The 17946-nt window shown below is 39.7% G+C and overlaps 1 protein-coding gene across 4 annotated transcripts in view; it reads right to left on the bottom strand.

Moving 5' to 3' along the window:
* Positions 1-17946, bottom strand: part of zc2hc1a (zinc finger, C2HC-type containing 1A) — an 88281-nt gene that overhangs the window by 55416 nt on the left and 14919 nt on the right. For all 4 annotated transcript variants that reach the window (XM_067980653.1, XM_067980664.1, XM_067980665.1 and 1 more), the window contains exons 3-5: positions 17587-17703; positions 3864-4005; positions 1803-1945 (exon numbers count right to left, since the gene is read on the bottom strand). In XM_067980653.1, coding sequence (XP_067836754.1) covers positions 1803-1945; positions 3864-4005; positions 17587-17703 — 402 coding nt within the window. The remainder of the gene's footprint in view (positions 1-1802; positions 1946-3863; positions 4006-17586; positions 17704-17946) is intronic.

Here is a 17946-nt window from a genome sequence, read left to right as displayed (position 1 = left end):
TCCTGTCTACGCGTCAGCCTCCTCATCTTCCACCCCTAGCTCCTGCCTATTTTTGCTTTGAGCATCACCTCGTGCACTCTCCTCTGGCTTACTCTCTAAACCACATTGGATGTACGTCTTCAGGCTGATGCTTTACAGGTAAATGAGTTTACGCGATGAAGTATTGGCAGTGGTAGAAGCAAGAAGAGCCTAGCATATCACCTTCCTCTTCTGTGACATCTAGAGGAGAAGATAAGTTAGAATGAGTTGCTGAGGAGCAGCATTCATATGATCTTCAGTAAAAGTTACATGAGGATTTTCTGACAGGCTATGCGAGGTTCAATAGCAGAAGGAAGGAAGAGAAGCAGAATGTCATAATGAAGCTGCAGCTGGCACATGTCTGTCTCCAACTCCATCTCCTGTCTACCTCCCCAGGAGCTCTAAGGCTTCCTCTTTATAGGGGATGAGGAGCTGGAGACTGGGGGTGGGTCCACCACTTGTGGCCATTTTCTCTCCTTCCAGAATGCAAGAAGAATGAGAAGGCATCCAACTGATGCATGAAGCAAGTAATTGCATACCATCTGAGCCTTTTAGTCGGGTGATTGTATATAAAGCCGTAAAGGAAAGAAGACTTCCAGGTGAAGGCTTGGAGCGTAAAAGGCCCCATGAATCCTTTTAGACTTTAATAGAAAGCCCTCCAACACAATGAGGGGGAGGGGGCTGTAAATGAGTTAGAACAGTAGAACAGCTTATCTTAGCACACTCAGAAGTTTATCTAAATTATGTACAGCTTATCTTTAACATAAGGCAAAAATATGGAATAGCAATACAATACTGCAGTCTGTTTTATATACTTTAGATTCAAAGTGTACTGTACAAACACAGCATCTATTTACCTCACTAGCGACTGGAATTACACAGGGTAAACTCAGTATATGTTCAAAATAACTAAAAAAAATTAAATTCGCTAAGAAGAGCTGAATCTTTGACACAATGCGTAGCAGGATTAGAAAGCCATTCACCTAGTCACGAGGCTAAACTAACTCCTGCCAAGCCGTGCAGAGTGCGATCCAAAAGCAGTCATCAATTGCAACGTAGCCTGTTTAAGTCTGAATAGGAGTCTCAGTTTGTTTTAGGTCACACAGAATCTGGAAGCTCCCAAAACTAAAATAGAAGCTCTTATTCAATCTTTTAAACTAGCTATATTGAAATGATTGTCAGCTAGTGGACCAAACTCCACAGGACCACACCATTTCACTTTTCCTTTTTGAAATAACACTCTCCTGAATGCTACAAAGGAAGCCCTTTAAGAATATCAGCAAATTAAAAACATGTACTTGAAAATAAGGATGTGAAGCATGTAGGGGGCAAATATTTAACACTGATATTTCCTCACCCTACAGCTACCTAATCCTTCAAAAAGCTTAAAAGCATGGAAATGATTTCCAATGGAAAAGCATCCACGTTGAACAAAATTGTCACCATTGTAACACTACATAACTTTAAATAGACCTGCAATTCATGACCAGCTAGTGTTAGCAGAATTCAGGGAGGGTAGTTAGTATAATTCAGTTCTTTCCAAAAAAACTCTGATCAAGCACAAAGAACATGAGGGTTGAGGCACAATATACACACTATTATTCACAATCCCTACTAACTGAAACTCAGGTCAGGAATAAAATTAAAAAGAAATAAATTTAGTCCAACTTTACATTATACATTAGCAACTGTTGTTGTGCTGTCCAAATAAGCATTTTCCATATTCCCAAAATCTACCCAAGAGGAATTGTATCATCAGTAAATATATAATTTGTGTGCTTTACCTGTGTTGGAGTGCTTTGTTTCGCTTTTACACCAACAGGTTTGGTCTTAGCAATACGAGCAGCCTGTTCTTTGCAGAAAGAAATGTGTCTATCTGCAGCATTCTCATTAAATCTTCTCTGGCAATATGGGCACTGGACATAATCTTAAAAATGAAATTTGATAAATGCATTAAGAGAATTGAAATTCCTATTTGTCAATACAGATAATTATATTCCTGTACACCTTTCAGATGTGAAATCAAAGCTAATGATGTTTCTTCATTGTTAAAAAATAAACTTGCTTAGCTACATACCACATTGTTTACATATGATGTTTTCCCCAGATAAAAATGACTGAACATTACAGTAAAATATATAGCATAGACAGCTTGTATAGATGTACCATAATTTTCAGTAATAGGTGCTGCACTTACATGATGAACCAAGAATAATTACAAGACTGAAGCATAATTAATCGTCTAATAAAATGCCATCTTGACAAAACATTGTACCAGTACAAACTGAATGACAGCAAATATGCTTTGAAAAAGTTTTTAGCTTTCTCTAAACAGTGGGAAGAAAACAATGCAAGACACAAGAGGATATAGCTGCAGTACATCTAGCAAATCATCAGGGTGGCCAACCTATTGATGGTGCAATGAGATGAAAAAGAGAAGCAATTCCAAAAGCATCCAAGGCAATGTGCACTCTGGAAACAACACTACTATGGGTTAAATGAAAAAGGGGATACATGAAAAGCTTTAACAATGTTATCTGGAAGAATTGAGTCAGCTTTCACACTTTTGCTGATGACACTTAAATTTACCTCATCATCTTCTCCAATAACCAGCATCTTCAACTACCAATCTGACATTAAACTTGGATGAGCTAAACCTTCCTCCAGCTTAATATCCTCAAAACTGAAGCCACCCTCTGCGGCTCTTGCAAACACCTAACCGCCTTCAGCCTTGGCCATCTTCCTCCCCAGCTAGCCTAGAGATATGGAATCTAAGTACATTGCTCAACCCCAAGTTCAGTTTCCTCCCCTATGTCCGATACATCACTTTCTTTCACTTCTGAAAGATCACTAACCTCTGTCCCCTTCTCCTTGCTTCTAACATTTATAAACTGTAAGTCATCCAGAAGACCACAGCCAGAATCCAATGTCCTCATAGACATACCCATCACTCCCATCCTTACCAAGCACCACTGGCTTCCTGTGAATTGATTAAGATTTTTATTCGGACCTTCAAATCGCCGCAGAAACTCACTCCTCCAAGACTGACTTATTTCTTGCTCCCTTCTCCACCACTGGTGATATTTTTTCAGCCACGTTATCCCTGCCATCTAGAACTCCTTCCCACAGTACCTCTGCCTTGCCATCACCCTTCCTGCGTTCAAAAGCCCCATAACACCCTCATTAACCATGCTTTTGTGTCCCCTTGACCCTCTACCGCTTCGTTCACAACATCCACTCATTATCCACTGCCCTGTGAAACGCTGACGTCTTTGCACGTAGTTAGTATTATAGAAATATAAGTTAACTTAAAATATCAGTGTATTTGGAAGGCAAATCATCATACATTAAAAAAACAGGTTACAGTATACAGCAATGAAAGTGTGAATTTAATAAGACATAATATAAAATTGCACTGCAAGATTTAGGATGTGGTTTCTCCAGCATTAAGTCTGCTATTTTGGTAAAAAATAAATCTCAACAAAGAACATTTAATAAGTGGGTAAATCCAAACATGGAATTGTAGGACTTTTCAAATGTTTTACCAGGTATTGAACACTGCCAAGGTCATTTAAATGGTGGAACAAAAGCAAAATATTGCAGATACTGGAAATCTGAAATAGAAACAGAAAATGCTGGAAACACGCTACAGGTCAGGCAGCATCTGTGGAGAGAAAAACATTTGAAAAGTACTAAAATTCCACCGTTTGGATTTATCCACTTGTTAAAAATTAGAACAGGCAACAATATGTTGGCACTGCTGACCAAATACTTAAAGATTATGGATTTTTAAAAATATAAATTACCATTAAGTCTTCTTCAAACTATAGAAGTGAAAATCCTACCTGGATCGTACAAAGGTGGAGGTGGTGGTGGGAGAGTACCCCCTTCCTTCATTGTATGAGTGACTCTTTTGGCTGCTCTGATGGTAGCAATAAAATTTTCATGTTTCCTTCTCCAGTTTGAGGTTTTCTTGGGAGGCTCAAGCTAAAGATCATCAAATTGAAATAACATAGAAAGTAATGTACATATTATACATATGCCACACACATCCTGTATACATCAACCTTACTTCCTATGTCACACTCTGAAATAGAAAATCGCTATGTCAGCAAGTCACAATGGAAAAACTCCTGTGTTAACATTTCATAATGGGTAACCATGTCAACTGCCATGGTTTGTTGATGAATCAATCAAACTGAAAAAGGTTTTCTCTTGTCTGCCATTTTTCCTCAGTAACTGGCATTTCTAATGTTCAACATCAAATATTAAAGAAAAAAAATTCCAGATCCTACAATCACGATTAAATTTATCCACTCTACTTTTCCTATGTATTTCAATACCTTCATTAAAGTTTTACTTGAAGACCTCAGCTTCTCCCAAAAGCCTAGGGTTGGACTTGATACTTTTGCCCAGAACGGTGACTTTTAACTGACGGTAGATCCTGCAGACTGAGCATTGTACAAAATTTCCAGGATGTATCAGTAGCATTTAAGAATGCTTTTTGCTCAGTCTCTAACAAAATCTATTTATTTTAAAAAATTATTTGAACAAAGGTTAACCCAGCAGTGCAGTTGCTCTGTGAGTTTTGGCAGTAACGCAGCAAAGACTGTTGCTGCAAAAGAACGCAGAGGTGCCGCGGAGAGCAACAGGAGCAGAAATGGAGCTGGCATGAGTGGCCAACAACAGGCCCAAGGTGGACAAGGACAATTTCAGTGCTTGACAGACAAACCTTACATGAAAAAATGGAAATACATGAGTATAATTTATGCCTATTATATAAAGATTTTAAAAATGTAACTCTTTAAAATGAAAGCGGCCAAGCTAGCAGACATCTCAGGCAGTCACGATTGCACAGGGAGGCAAGTTTACACAGGAGAATGCCACATTAAATTTGGTTACAAGATATTATAGCGGGAAAAATGTTGACACAAAAACATGACATAAACATGTCAACAGGAAGTTAACTGCTGCACACAGGAAGTACATGCAGATACAAGATTATTATATTGACATAGATATCTACTCATTTACAGTTTTCACAGAATCATGGAATTTGATCCCAAATTAACAGTAAAAAATCTCAGAATACCATTTTTTTTATTCATTCATGGGATGTGGGCGTCGCTGGTGAGGCCGGCATTTATTGCCCATCCCTAATTGCCCTCGAGAAGGTGGTGGTGAGCCGCCTTCTTGAGCCGCTGCAGTCTGTCTGGTGAAAGTTCTCCCACAGTGCTGTTAGGAAGGGAGTTCCAGGATTTCGACCCAGCGACGATGAAGGAACGGCGATATATTTCCAAGTCGGGATGGTGTGTGATTGGAGGGCAACGTGCAGGTGGTGTTGTTCCCATGTACCTGCTGCTCTTGTCCTTCTAGGTGGTAGAGGTCACGGGTTTGGGAGGGTCTGTCGAAGAAGCCTTGGCAAGTTGCTGCAGTGCATCCTGTGGATGGTACACACTGCAGCCACTGTGCGCCGGTGGTGAAGGGAGTGAATGTTTAGGGTGGTGGATGGGGTGCCAATCAAGCGGGCTGCTTTGTCCTGGATGGTGTCGAGCTTCTTGAATGTTGTTGGAGCTGCACTCATCCAGGCAAGTGGAGAGTATTCCATCACACTCCTGACTTGTGCCTTGTAGATGGTGGAAAGGCTTTGAGGAGTCAGGAGGTGAGTCACTTGCTCCAGAATACCCAGCCTCTGACCTGCTCTTGTAGCCATAGTATTTATATGGCTGGTCCAGTTAAGTTTCTGGTCAATGGTGACCCCCAGGATGTTGATGGTGGGGGATTTGGCGATGGTAATGCCGTTGAATGTCAAGGGGAGGTGGTTAGACTCTCTCTTGTTGGAGATGGTCATTGCCTGGCACTTGTCTGTTGCGAATGTTACTTGCCACTTATCAGCCCAAGCCTGGATGTTGTCCAGGTCTTGCTGCATGCGGGCTCGGACTCCTTCATTATTTGAGGGGTTGCGAATGGAACTGAACACTGTGCAATCATCAGCGAACATTCCCATTTCTGACCTTATGATGGAGGGAAGGTCATTGATGAAGCAGCTGAAGATGGTTGGGCCTAGGACACTGCCCTGAGGAACTCCTGCAGCAACGTCCTGGGGCTGAGATGATTGGCCTCCAACAACCACTACCATCTTCCTTTGTGCTAGGTATGGCTCCAGCCACTGGAGAGTTTTCCTCCTGATTCCCATTGACTTCAATTTTACCAGGGCTCCTTGGTGCCACACTCGGTCAAATGCTGCCTTGATGTCAAGGGCAGTCACTCTCACCTCACCTCTGAAATTCAGCTCTTTTGTCCATGTTTGGACCAATGCTGTAATGAGGTCTGGAGCCGAGTGGTCCTGGCGGAACCCAAACTGAGCATCGGTGAGCAGGTTATTGGTGAGTAAGTGCCGCTTGATAGCACTGTCGACGATACCATCACTTTGCTGATGATTGAGAGTAGACTGATGGGATGGTAATTGGCCGGATTGGATTTGTCCTGCTTTTTGTGGACAGGACATACCTGGGCAATTTTCCACATTGTCGGGTAGATGCCAGTGTTGTAGCTGTACTGGAACAGTTTGGCTAAAGGCGCGGCTAGTTCTGGAGCACAAGTCTTCAGTACTACAGCCGGGATGCTGTCGGGGCCCATAGCCTTTGCTGTATCCAGTGCACTCAGCCGTTTCTTGATATCACGTGGAGTGAATTGAATTGGCTGAAGATTGGCTTCTGTGATGATGGGGATATCGGGAGGAGGCCGAGATGGATCATCTACTCGGCACTTCTGGCTGAAGATGGTTGCAAATGCTTGAGCCTTGTCTTTTGCACTCACGTGCTGGACTCCACCATCAGTGAGGATGGGGATGTTTGCAGAGCCTCCTCCTCCCGTTAGTTGTTTAATTGTCCACCACCATTCACGACTGGATGTGGCAGGACTGCAGAGCTTTGATCTGATCCGTTGGTTGTGGACTCGCTTAGCTCTGTCTATTTACTAAAAATGGAATTTGACTTAGAATCAAAGGCCCTGATGATATCCTCTACACGACATTGTAGGGAAAATGCTCTGTAAATTGCGTTCTCAAAGTGGAAATTCAGTAAAGTGACCACATAATATGGAGTTAGTAGTTAAATTGAATGCTGGGAAATGGTTCGGAATTCAAAATTAATTAAAATCATATAGATGTTTATTGAAAGAAATATTTCTTACTTGTGATAAGACAGCTAACATTGAGGACTGAGCTCAGTAATAGCTCATTAGTAGCAAATAAATATGCCATACCATATCCGGTTCTTCATTAAAGAAAGATTGTAAAATTAGGGGAGTAAAAGTACGAGTAGGTATCTGTGCTTCATTAACTTTGACATCTTCCAGAACCTTTACGTGACTGTTAGAAGTGATTGACAGCAAAAGAGATGAACCCTTTGGACACGTCACCCAAAAAGGTCAATTAAATGGAAAGTGGTTTCTCTTTGAATTTAAGGTATATAAGAGGGTGCTTGGCACACTTCTCAGCAGTCTCCCTTTGTGTTTGTTGGAAGAAGATTTTCTTTGTCTTCTTCAGTCATCTTCTGTAGTAACCTTTAACTAGCAGATGTAAACAGGTACTTTCCAAGTACAAAGTATATACAGGACAGAGAGTAAGAGGTTACACAAGTCAAATTGTACAGCTTCACCAGCCAGTTATAGGTAGTGTGTCACTTAACTGTACAAATTGTCTGAGAACAAGGAAAATGAGAGTTAAGCTAGTCAGCTCAGATACAGTCATTCATGCATAAGGTGGATTCAGCCAGAATAGAGAATCCAAGTGGAACAGATGACCCCCCACCCGCCCCCCACCACCGTAGGGGCTCATCAACTCGACGTTTCAGACGCTAATGCTGCCATCCCTGGGGAGGAAGAAGATCGACTCAACCATGCCGCTCATAAGGATGAGGTAGTATAAGCTCTGGAAACATTTCTAACCAAAAGAACATAAACTCTAATCTATTCATTAGGTTGGCTATCTAATGCTGTTATTTGTCAGCTATCCAAGGAATTTACTCCTAGATTAATCTCATCAATTTATATCAGTCGTGCACACTATAATTTGATAATCAGCAATCCAGTTCAGGCTGAATTACAGTGATACATTGAAATGCTTTTACAACCTGTTATTAATTTTGTTAAGTAACTATTAATTATGTTATTCAAATTGCTAGGTAACCCTGTCTATAACTATTTATATCTTTTGTTTGTACACAACGCTTAATTTTAAGTAGTGATAATTGTGCTTCATAGCCAATAAATAATTTAGTGTATGACTTGTTGTCTGACCTTCTTTGACAATTCACTCAGTAGCTTGTGGGTATCCAAATTGACGATTGGTAACATAAATTCAGATTCAATCCGAACTGCAAGACAGTTTGGCGGCCAAACTTAGGCATCGTTCACTCCTAGATCTAAGCTGGTTAGTAAACCCCAGACAGTTCCTTAGTAAGGAGTTAGAGTGAACAGAGTTAAGGATTCACCTGGTTCCTTGACATATTTGTCGGGATACCGAACACAGTGTTCTTACAGCATAAACATTTGTCATACTATAAAACAGTATGTTCTCTGACTTACTGTGAGTATTATTAAAAATCTTGCAATGGCACATACATCTTGTCCACAACCCTTATTTCCTGTTGTCATGATTTTTGAGTAAAACTTTTCATGTCAACCTATATAATGGAAGCTCCCTATGTAAACATTTATGATATAAAAAGCTATTTAACATTTCAACATTATATAACTATTTGAAGGAAAGGGAGGGAAGGGGAGGGAGGGGGAGGAAAAGGAAAAGCAAAGGATTAATCATTGATTTGAGAATAGTCCCGGCATTGGAACTCGACCTCCCTTTCCCCTTCTCTTGTCACTCATTCAATGGGCTTCTTTCTCGTCCTCCATTAAATTGTGAATAAACTGTGTAACTGCAGATTTACATTTCATTTCACTCTCCTCCCACCATTTGTTCAATGGGGTCTCTTCAATCCTCCATACTCTTCCAAGCCACTCAACTGATAAGTGGCTGGAGATGGATTCAAGCAGGCAGCAGCAGGGGCACAGAACAGGCAGCAAGGCACAGATGTCAGTGAGCTTGCAGAGAACAGACCGCTAAGCAGCCAACCGACAGGTAGGAACAGCAACAGCCGACAACCAGATGGAGGTGGCGGGTGGACGCCAATGCCAACCCAAAATTCGCAACAGCAAGTGGGAACCTGCAAGTTTAAGGAGCATGGGAAGAAACTATCTGTGCTCTCGAGCAGGAGTCCTGCTAATTCTGGTAGTTGGGTGCAATGTGAACTGGAAGGGTAGAAAAAAACATTAAAAATTAAAAGTATATAGATTTTTAAAAAATGTTTTTAAAAATTAACTCAACATTTACTTGGTCATTAACCAAAATATGGCACAGAAAAAAATTTGAGAAATCAAAATATAGCTTCAAAGATCACCCAGTGGCCAGAGCAACTGCAGAGGTCAATGACCGTCAGATGGTCACATTAGAAAGTACAATTAGGCCAGTGTTACCTACAGGCATACCAGGTAAAGGATTACATAGGATCTTTCAATGTATTGTGGGAGAACGTACCACCGAATTTAATAACATACATATGGGAAACTGTATCTGCCTCTCATGATGTAGTTGCAGGCCACCCACGTGTCAGTTGCAAGATTTGCCAGCCATTTTGTTATTTCGACCACTCGATACCCACCCCAACTAAGTTTTTATTTTCATGTTTTAAATTTCACTAGAGTTTTTATATTTCAAATTACACAATTTAATTGTTCTGTCCTCCAACTGCACACCTGTATCCGGCGCAGCTTTCCCTCGCACTCCACCCCTGCCGCAGTGCCCTACATGTCCCAACCTTCCTGCTCTTGGGCTTCCAACTTTACTTAAAGTGCTCATTGTTCATATGGCCCATAGCTTATTCCGGCTTCCTCCCAACAGGTTTCTTGTACAAGTCTTTCTGCAATTTCGAGCCTCCCCTTCTCCCTATATGTTGTTGCTCCAGCCCCAACTTGATTTTTCTACTGCTGGCCTCCATGCAGTTTTCAGCAACCTCAATGCCCACCTCGACCCTGACTCAATTATTCCCAAGCCTGAATCATCAATTTTTTTTCCGTGAACTTCCTTCATCTATCAGACCACAGTTCAGCCCCCAGTATTTGTACATTTTTCTTTGGCCTGTGATGTGATGAGGCTTGTAAGTTAGGGAGAATGTGGCAGGAAATGTGAGCCATGGGCTGAAGGCCACAAGCGCAAAGTATGCAGCATAGGCAGATAAGATAATGGGGCTCAGTGGTCAGGTGATAGAAGAGGATGGGAGCGTGACAGGGAAAACAGGTGAATTGTGGCAGACAGTGTGTTATCAAGGGGGAGGGGCATCACAGGCCTAAGAAATACTTGGCCATTAAACAAATGGGGCAGAGTCAATGATAGGATAAATTGTAAATATTGTAACAGGCTTGATGGGCTAAATGGTCTCTTCTCAGTCCAAGCTTTATGTTTCTTAACCGAATAACCAGCATAATAAATAGCAACAACAACATATGTATTGCATTAATGTTGGCAAACAACACAGACACCTGAAGATAGCCAACTTTTGGAATCTCAACTTGTCGATTTGCCACAGGCATGGCTTGTAGCTGTTGCACAAACTACATTGGCCCCTTTTTGTGCAGGACATAATTCTACCAATAAATCGGTTGCAGTGACTTGAATCATTCATCATACAATTTGACTTGTTCATCTGAGCAGGCCACGATATTTAGCCTTGCTAACAGAATTACTAAATGCAAGATTATAAATTAGAGGTGCACAGTTAAACAAACTGCAATGATGTCAAGAGAGAGAAAAATAAGGTATAATGAGTAGAGGTTACACGTCATAGAAAGGCAACACATCCTCCAGCTTTCTCAGCCAGATTGCTTACCATAGCTATGGGAGGCAAGACAAAAGAACCTGAATTAGATAACATATTGGACAGAACAGAACTTTCAACTTTGGCGGGGGCATAAAACGGGCAGTAGCAGATCAGTCACCCAGTGTACACTCCACCCAAATTCCCTATCCATTGAAGTCACCGAAGTTGAAAGTTTTGCCATAGTTGAAAGTTCGCCCTATAAAATAACAGGATAGTTAATAGTTTATTCGGGAACATGGATGTTTAAACACTATTTTCTCATTAGTTATGTAAAATAATGCGATGTAAACAACTCAGTGGAAATTGATGAAAAAATTATTTTAAAAATTATAATCTAGTTGAAAGTCAATTGTGAAACCGAAGTGCCTTAATTGTATATTTGCTATTGTAAATTTGAATTAACTTTATTTGACCATCTTACTGTGTAGATGAGGATGCCCTTCCCCAAGAGATTGCTGGCTATGTGGAAAGTCACCTCACATTTTACAGAGAAAACAATGGTACAATTGTTTTTAAGTCATTCACAATTGCACCACTGATTTCTCTGCAAAATGTGTGGTGACTTTCACACAGCCAGCAAAGCTTTAGATTGCCACGGGAATAATCCTCCCACAGAAACTGAAGGGTTAACTAACCTAAATAATGACAATAGCAAAAGAACCACACATCATTACTTAGCTGAAATTTTTTCCTATATCAGCAAAAAAAGAGTTCTGGATTCAGAAGGCTTACAGACGTCAGTAAGAAACATCCATTTAATGTAGATTGAATGATGGAGATGTGCAGGGGGTAATGTCAGCCAGGGAGATCCCTGCAGCACATCCCTTTCACAGAACAAGGATCTTCCTTTGTTGCTCTCACACAGTCTCCAGCTTATCAGATAGTTGAAACAAGAAGGGAGATCTCTACCAGGGAGAGACAAAGGGTTTTTCTTGAGCGAATACGCTGAAGGAGAACTTCCTGCTGACATCATTCCTAATCAGCCTGCCTGAGATGAAGGTTTACAGGACTCCACAGAGCTCCATAACCACAGTTTCCTCTGAAACTAAAGCATTTTATTAAAACTGATCATATGGAGGAACTCTAAGCATTGCTCTCTGATGGTACTTTCCCTCCATCTTTAATGGTTTTAAATAAACAAGGCTTTTGCATTTACCACCAGCGACACCATTTTTCCCAAAAGTTGTCTAAAAGAAGCCAGTCACATCTCAGTTGTATGAATTGTAAATTATTGAGTTTGGTAATTTTGCCTATTTTCTGCTTTTGTGAATCATTTTATTTTATTTGTAAATAAATCTGGACAATAGTTCAGCCTGTACAATGGGGACTAGTGTTACAAATATCTTCCAGCTTTTGAACTGATAGAGGACATCCCAACATGCTCTCCAGCAAGCAATACGACATGACTAAGAGTCAGTTTTTAGACCTGAGCTAAGCTAACCCAATATGGCAGAAGGTAAAATATGAGGTTTGATGATGTTTTAAGAGGTTTCGCCTGTTTATGGAAATTGCTGTTCAGCTGTTTATACAAGAAAAAAAGTACTGAAAGAAAGCCCGAACTGCAACAGCAAAGTTAGTTTGCGTGTACTTTCATGCTTTGATTCTTCACTCCTAATTTCACTTGTTTAGCTTCTTCCAGATGATTACATCCTCTTTTCGCATCTGTGTACTCTTCCTGTTCTCCTACTCCAGCCATCATCTATGTTCCCTTCTCCAAAACCTCAGGCTATACCTAATAATCTGCTATTTACTCAACCATTGACACGATTGGGCCAATAATAATGTCATAAGAAAAATTAAGGATGAGAAAAGGCCCATCAAAGCACATCCCTGCATAACCCTAAATCTCCCATTATACTGCCCAGCTGCATTTTCAACATCCGTTCTGTTTTGCCTGTACTCTCCTGACAAATTATTCCAAATAATTATCACTGAGTAAAGAAGTTCTTTACCATATCTATTTTAAATTTACTTTTCACTAAATTTAACTTTAAATGAGGTTCTTCTTTAACTGACTTCTTTCTAGACTGTAGACCTTCTATAGTCTTTCCTCAGCTCCTTTTCACTTGGAATCAGTCTTGTTGCTACTCTCTGTACCCTCTCCAAATGTTTGCATATATGCTTATGTAACATGATCAGAAACAACAGTACTTCAAGAGTGGTTTAACTAGTGCATTGTATAATACCAGCATACCTCTGGAGAATTAAACTTCACTGCTCTGGCTTTATATCCCAGCATTGCATTTGCTTTCTAATTGATTTGCCACATTATTCACGGATTGAGATTAATGAGGCTACCATCAATCCCAGGTCTCTTTCTCGGTCTTCCTCTGGCAATTGGGATCCTATTTATTGTATATTAATGCACATTTTATGATCAATATAAATACTTTACATGTCATTTATTTGCCTCATTGCATTGATCCAAAACAGTCTAATTTTTTTCTGCATCTTCTGTCTTCTTGCAGTTCTCTCAGTTCTTTTACTCGGGAAACTCAGTCAATTTCCATTGATGTAACGGCACTGCAGCCATTCTGGAAAGGATGCCAAAATTCTGTATCCCCCTTCAGAGGCTCCGTGGCCTAGGTTGATCTCGAAAATTTGGCTGTTAAACCTCCTTTTGTTCTTATTTGGTTTAGGAGACATCTTGCATCCTGATCTTATACTTTTAAAAATCGCATAAATTCTAATGCAAATTACATTCCCTATCACCCACAGGTGTTTATCAGTTGCCCATTTGAAAACATACCATTTGCCATGGCATCCCAGCCAAAAGTCACTATCTTAATTTTTCTTCTTTTGATCGGTTGCTTCTGTTTACTGTAAATTCTGTTACCTATCTTATTATTCTCTGCCCAATGAATCATTACGTTTATTCTTTTACTCCTTGGCCACTTTTCTCAAACTCCTATTCATAGGTTTGTTACTTCTTATTGTCTATTTTGTCTCACTTATTACTATTTTTTCCACTTTTTTTTCTTTTACCTTTTAAGGTTCCCTCCCTCTCTCCCTTAGAATTTTAACCATCTGGCAAACCATCATTTCAACTAAGACCCCTGGGAATAAATAACTCTCCAAATTAGCACTTTTTTTTCCCGTTCCTCTTCATTTTTAGTAAGTTCCTACCCGATATCCTGCAAGGTCCAAGAAACTGTATGAAAACTTAATGCCCAAAGAAAAAACTGCACACATATAATGTGAAATGCTGGACCCTTCATTAAACCTGCACATGCAGATTTCAAGATATAACAAGCATTTAGGCAGCTGTACTTTAGGCTTAGTCCTAACTGTGTACATCATTGAAACCCCCCAGCTAGAAACAAACAGCAAGATTAACTCCAAAATGAGTATTTGAATGTTCACATTTTTGAGATCTGAATAAAACAAAAGCTGAAATAGCAGAACAGCAGCATTAAAATAGAGCTTCTAGCAGTGCCTGCACATGCCAAAAAGTAACTGCACAAAAACACCTTTAATTCACATAAAGGTCAAGCTGTTCAATCTTCAAAATTAAATCTGCTATTCATCAATCTCCTACACATCCAAACAGACAGTCAAAACTGTCAGTCAACATGATAAAAGCTTAAAGGGTGAGATGGGTTGGAGGGGAGGAGAGATGGCGAGAGAAGAGGGAAAGTGGTACATCCAGTGGGTCTATCTCAGTTTAGCTGCCAGCCACTGGAGCAGGGAATAGCTCTTTACTACTCCTAGATGCTGGCTCCTGCAATCAAACTAAGCCATGGGTTTTATATCAATTAAGACCGAAACCTGAGACTGTGCTGACAAAGATGCATTGTAGTTGGCTGCAACAATGATTCCTTAAAACAATAGTATTTCCAGCATTTACATACTGCAAATTCTGCCATCTAAGATATCCAGAATTATAAATTGCACAATTCAACAATTTACTATAATAATGCATATTCTAATCGGACCTTTTCAAATTACTTTCACATTATTTGCAAACGTGGGTGTTGCAGATGCCACTTATCACGTCCAGATTTCATAGCACAATGAAGATGTCCTAATTTCTCAATCTTCTTTAAAATACAACCATCATTTTTATTTATCTGAGGATCATTTTAGAATTGCCATTACAAACTTGTTTTCTGTCTAGATACAAACTTTGCTTTAAAATGGATTTCTTTTGCATTTATAATTGTACCGAAAGTAGTTCAAAAAAATAGAAAATGTACTTCTTTAGGACTCACCTCAAAGGTTATTTTTGTGACCATCATAAAAGTTTTAATGAGGTCTAAGTGAAAATAATTTCAAATAAGGTTTATTAGATAGAGTTCGTACTGAAATAATAAAGTACAATAAAACATGAAAGTCCATAATCTTTCCAATTAGGCTTACCAAATTACCATGATTTTATCTAAACTGAATTTAAATTCTCACATTGCCATGGTGGGATTTGAACTCAACATTCTCTAGATTATTAGTACAGGCCTCTGAATTAGTAGTCCAGTAACATAACCATTACATTACAATGTAATTTTAATCGCTCCACCATTGGCAGCCGTGCCTTCAGTTACCTAGGCCCTAAGCTCTGAAATTCTCTCCCTAAACCTCTCCACCTCTCTCTCTTCCTTTAAAATTCTCTTTAAAACCCACCTCTTTGACCATGCGTTTGGTGACCTATCCAAATATCTCCTTAATGGCTCGGTGTCAAATTTTATTTGATAATGCTCCTGTGAAGCACCTTGGAACATTTAACTACATTAAAGGCACTATATAAATGCAAGTTGTTGTTGAGAGATAGTAATTCATAAAGGCAGAAAGAAGATTTTGCACCTGCTTCATTTCCTGAATTACAACAAAAACCCCAATGAAACCTATTTGGATCATACAACACTTACGGTCTGCATTTTCTCCAGCAAATAACAGATCATAAGACTTCATTGTGCTATTTTGATATCCTAGATCTTAACTTCTCAAAAATACCCTCAAAGAATTTCGCTAAAAACAGAAGCACTGAAACATAGTTATGAAACAGCAACTTTCTAGAATGCATTGCCGGCTGGTGTAGTGGGTGCTGACTCTCTGCCTTCAAGAGGAAGCTGGACCGGTTTCTGACTGGGGCAGAGATCGCATCATATAGAAGATACGTTTCTTTATAGATAACATTTGGTCCATGTGATCTTCTGAACTGGTTTTGATTGCCTGAGAGGGTCGGAGAGGAATTTTCCAGAGTATATTTTTCCCTTATTGGTCCTGGGTTTTTTGCCTCTCCCAGGAGATTATGTGGCTGCGGGGGGTGGGTGGGAGGTACGGTGTGGAAATAAGTGTTTGACCATGATGGTACGGCCATCATGGTGCAGGGCAGGTTTGATGGACCTGTATAAATCATAGAATCATACAAGGCAGAAGGAGGCCATTTGGCCCACCGTGCCTGTGCCGGCTCCTGGAAAGAGATAACTAATTATTCCCACACCCCTGTTCTTTCCCCGTAGCCCTGCAATTTTTTCCCTTCAAGTATTTATCCAATTCCCTTTTTGGAAAGTTACTATTGAATCTGCTTCCACCATCCTTTCAGGCAGTGCATTCCAGATCATAACAACTCGCTAATGAAAAAAATTTCTCCTTATCTCCCCTCTGGTTCTTTTGCTAATTACCTTAAGTCTGTGACCTCTGGTTACCCACCCTCCTGCCAAGGGAAACAGTTTCTCCCTATTTACTTTATCAAAACCTCTCACCTGCATACATTTTATAGTGGCTTTTACAAGATGTAAAATTAAAGGAACTTGGAACATGATTATCTCATTTTAACATTCAACGATATTTTTCTGCCGTTTCCAGAAGATGAATGCGGCTTAATAATATACTTACATTCATACAGCACCTTTCACGACAAGAGTGTTTCAAAAGGCTTCATACAATGAATTATCTTTTAAAATGCAATGATCATTATGTAGGCAAACATCAAATATGTCTATACATAATTCAAACGTAACTGTCAGAAAAATAATGAATAATGTAGACTTCGAGCGAAAAAAAGCTCTGAGCTGCCTATGGCATTCTTCAACATTAAATAAAATAAAAAAGGTGCCATATATACCTTGTGCACAAGGAAAACCACAAACTCCTATTTTCCAACCAAGCAAACCGAAAAAAAAGTCTATGACTATTAAAAATCTAGCTTCTGCTATTACTAAATAAAATTTATGACTACTACTAAAAATCTAGTCACTACTATTCCATAAAGGAGGGAATGTGATTTTATGTCACCCATTCCACACACTGCCACATTATACATAGATAGGGAGCTAGAAGGAGAGGAGACATGCTGGAGACTCTGGTTAGGCAGGAGTAAAGGAGTAAAGCCAGCAGCAGATGAGTGCACTCCCTAGAATGAGCTATAGTATCACCAGAGTGATTGAGATAAAAGAAAATCCCAAATTTCAACCTGATTCAAGGCTTAAATTTCTAGTCCCATACACGAGTATATACAGAATCTTATTCTTGAAAGTATAAAATATATGAGCATGGAAAGTCAAGGCAAATCAGCCTGCCTGGATAACATTATTTTGTTTATTTTTGGGGGGAAAAAAACAAGATCTTATTTGCACACAACAAAATAGTGTGAATCTTATTTCCAGTCAAAAATACTTGTAAAACTTTATTTACCTACCCGGGTCTTTAGAGGTTTTAAGGTAGGAATATCAGTTCCTTCAGCTCTCTGCCTACTGGAGTCAAAAGTCTTCCTTTTCTTGTTCGCATTTTTTTGGCAGATGGGTTCATGCTTTAACTGCAAGCAAAATTTCAAAAAAGCAACCTTAAAGTTTTTGTTAGAATGCAGAGCATATCTGACTTAACAACACAGTTTGTCTACAAAAAAAACATCGAATAGGAACTCATAGAATTACATTATATTGAATAGGTTTAAGCAATTGCCTTGCTGGTGGAGAATCAGATGAGCGGAATCACCCCAAGAACACTGGGGAATGCAGGAAAACTCAACTGGTCTCCATGGTCAGGTTTCTATCCAACC

The sequence above is a fragment of the Heptranchias perlo genome, chromosome 3 (genome assembly GCF_035084215.1).
Source record: "Heptranchias perlo isolate sHepPer1 chromosome 3, sHepPer1.hap1, whole genome shotgun sequence".
In the NCBI taxonomy this organism is placed as follows: Eukaryota; Metazoa; Chordata; class Chondrichthyes; order Hexanchiformes; family Hexanchidae; genus Heptranchias; species Heptranchias perlo.
The sequence above is the reverse complement of the archived record's forward strand: the minus strand, read 5'-3'. Positions and strand labels throughout refer to the sequence as shown.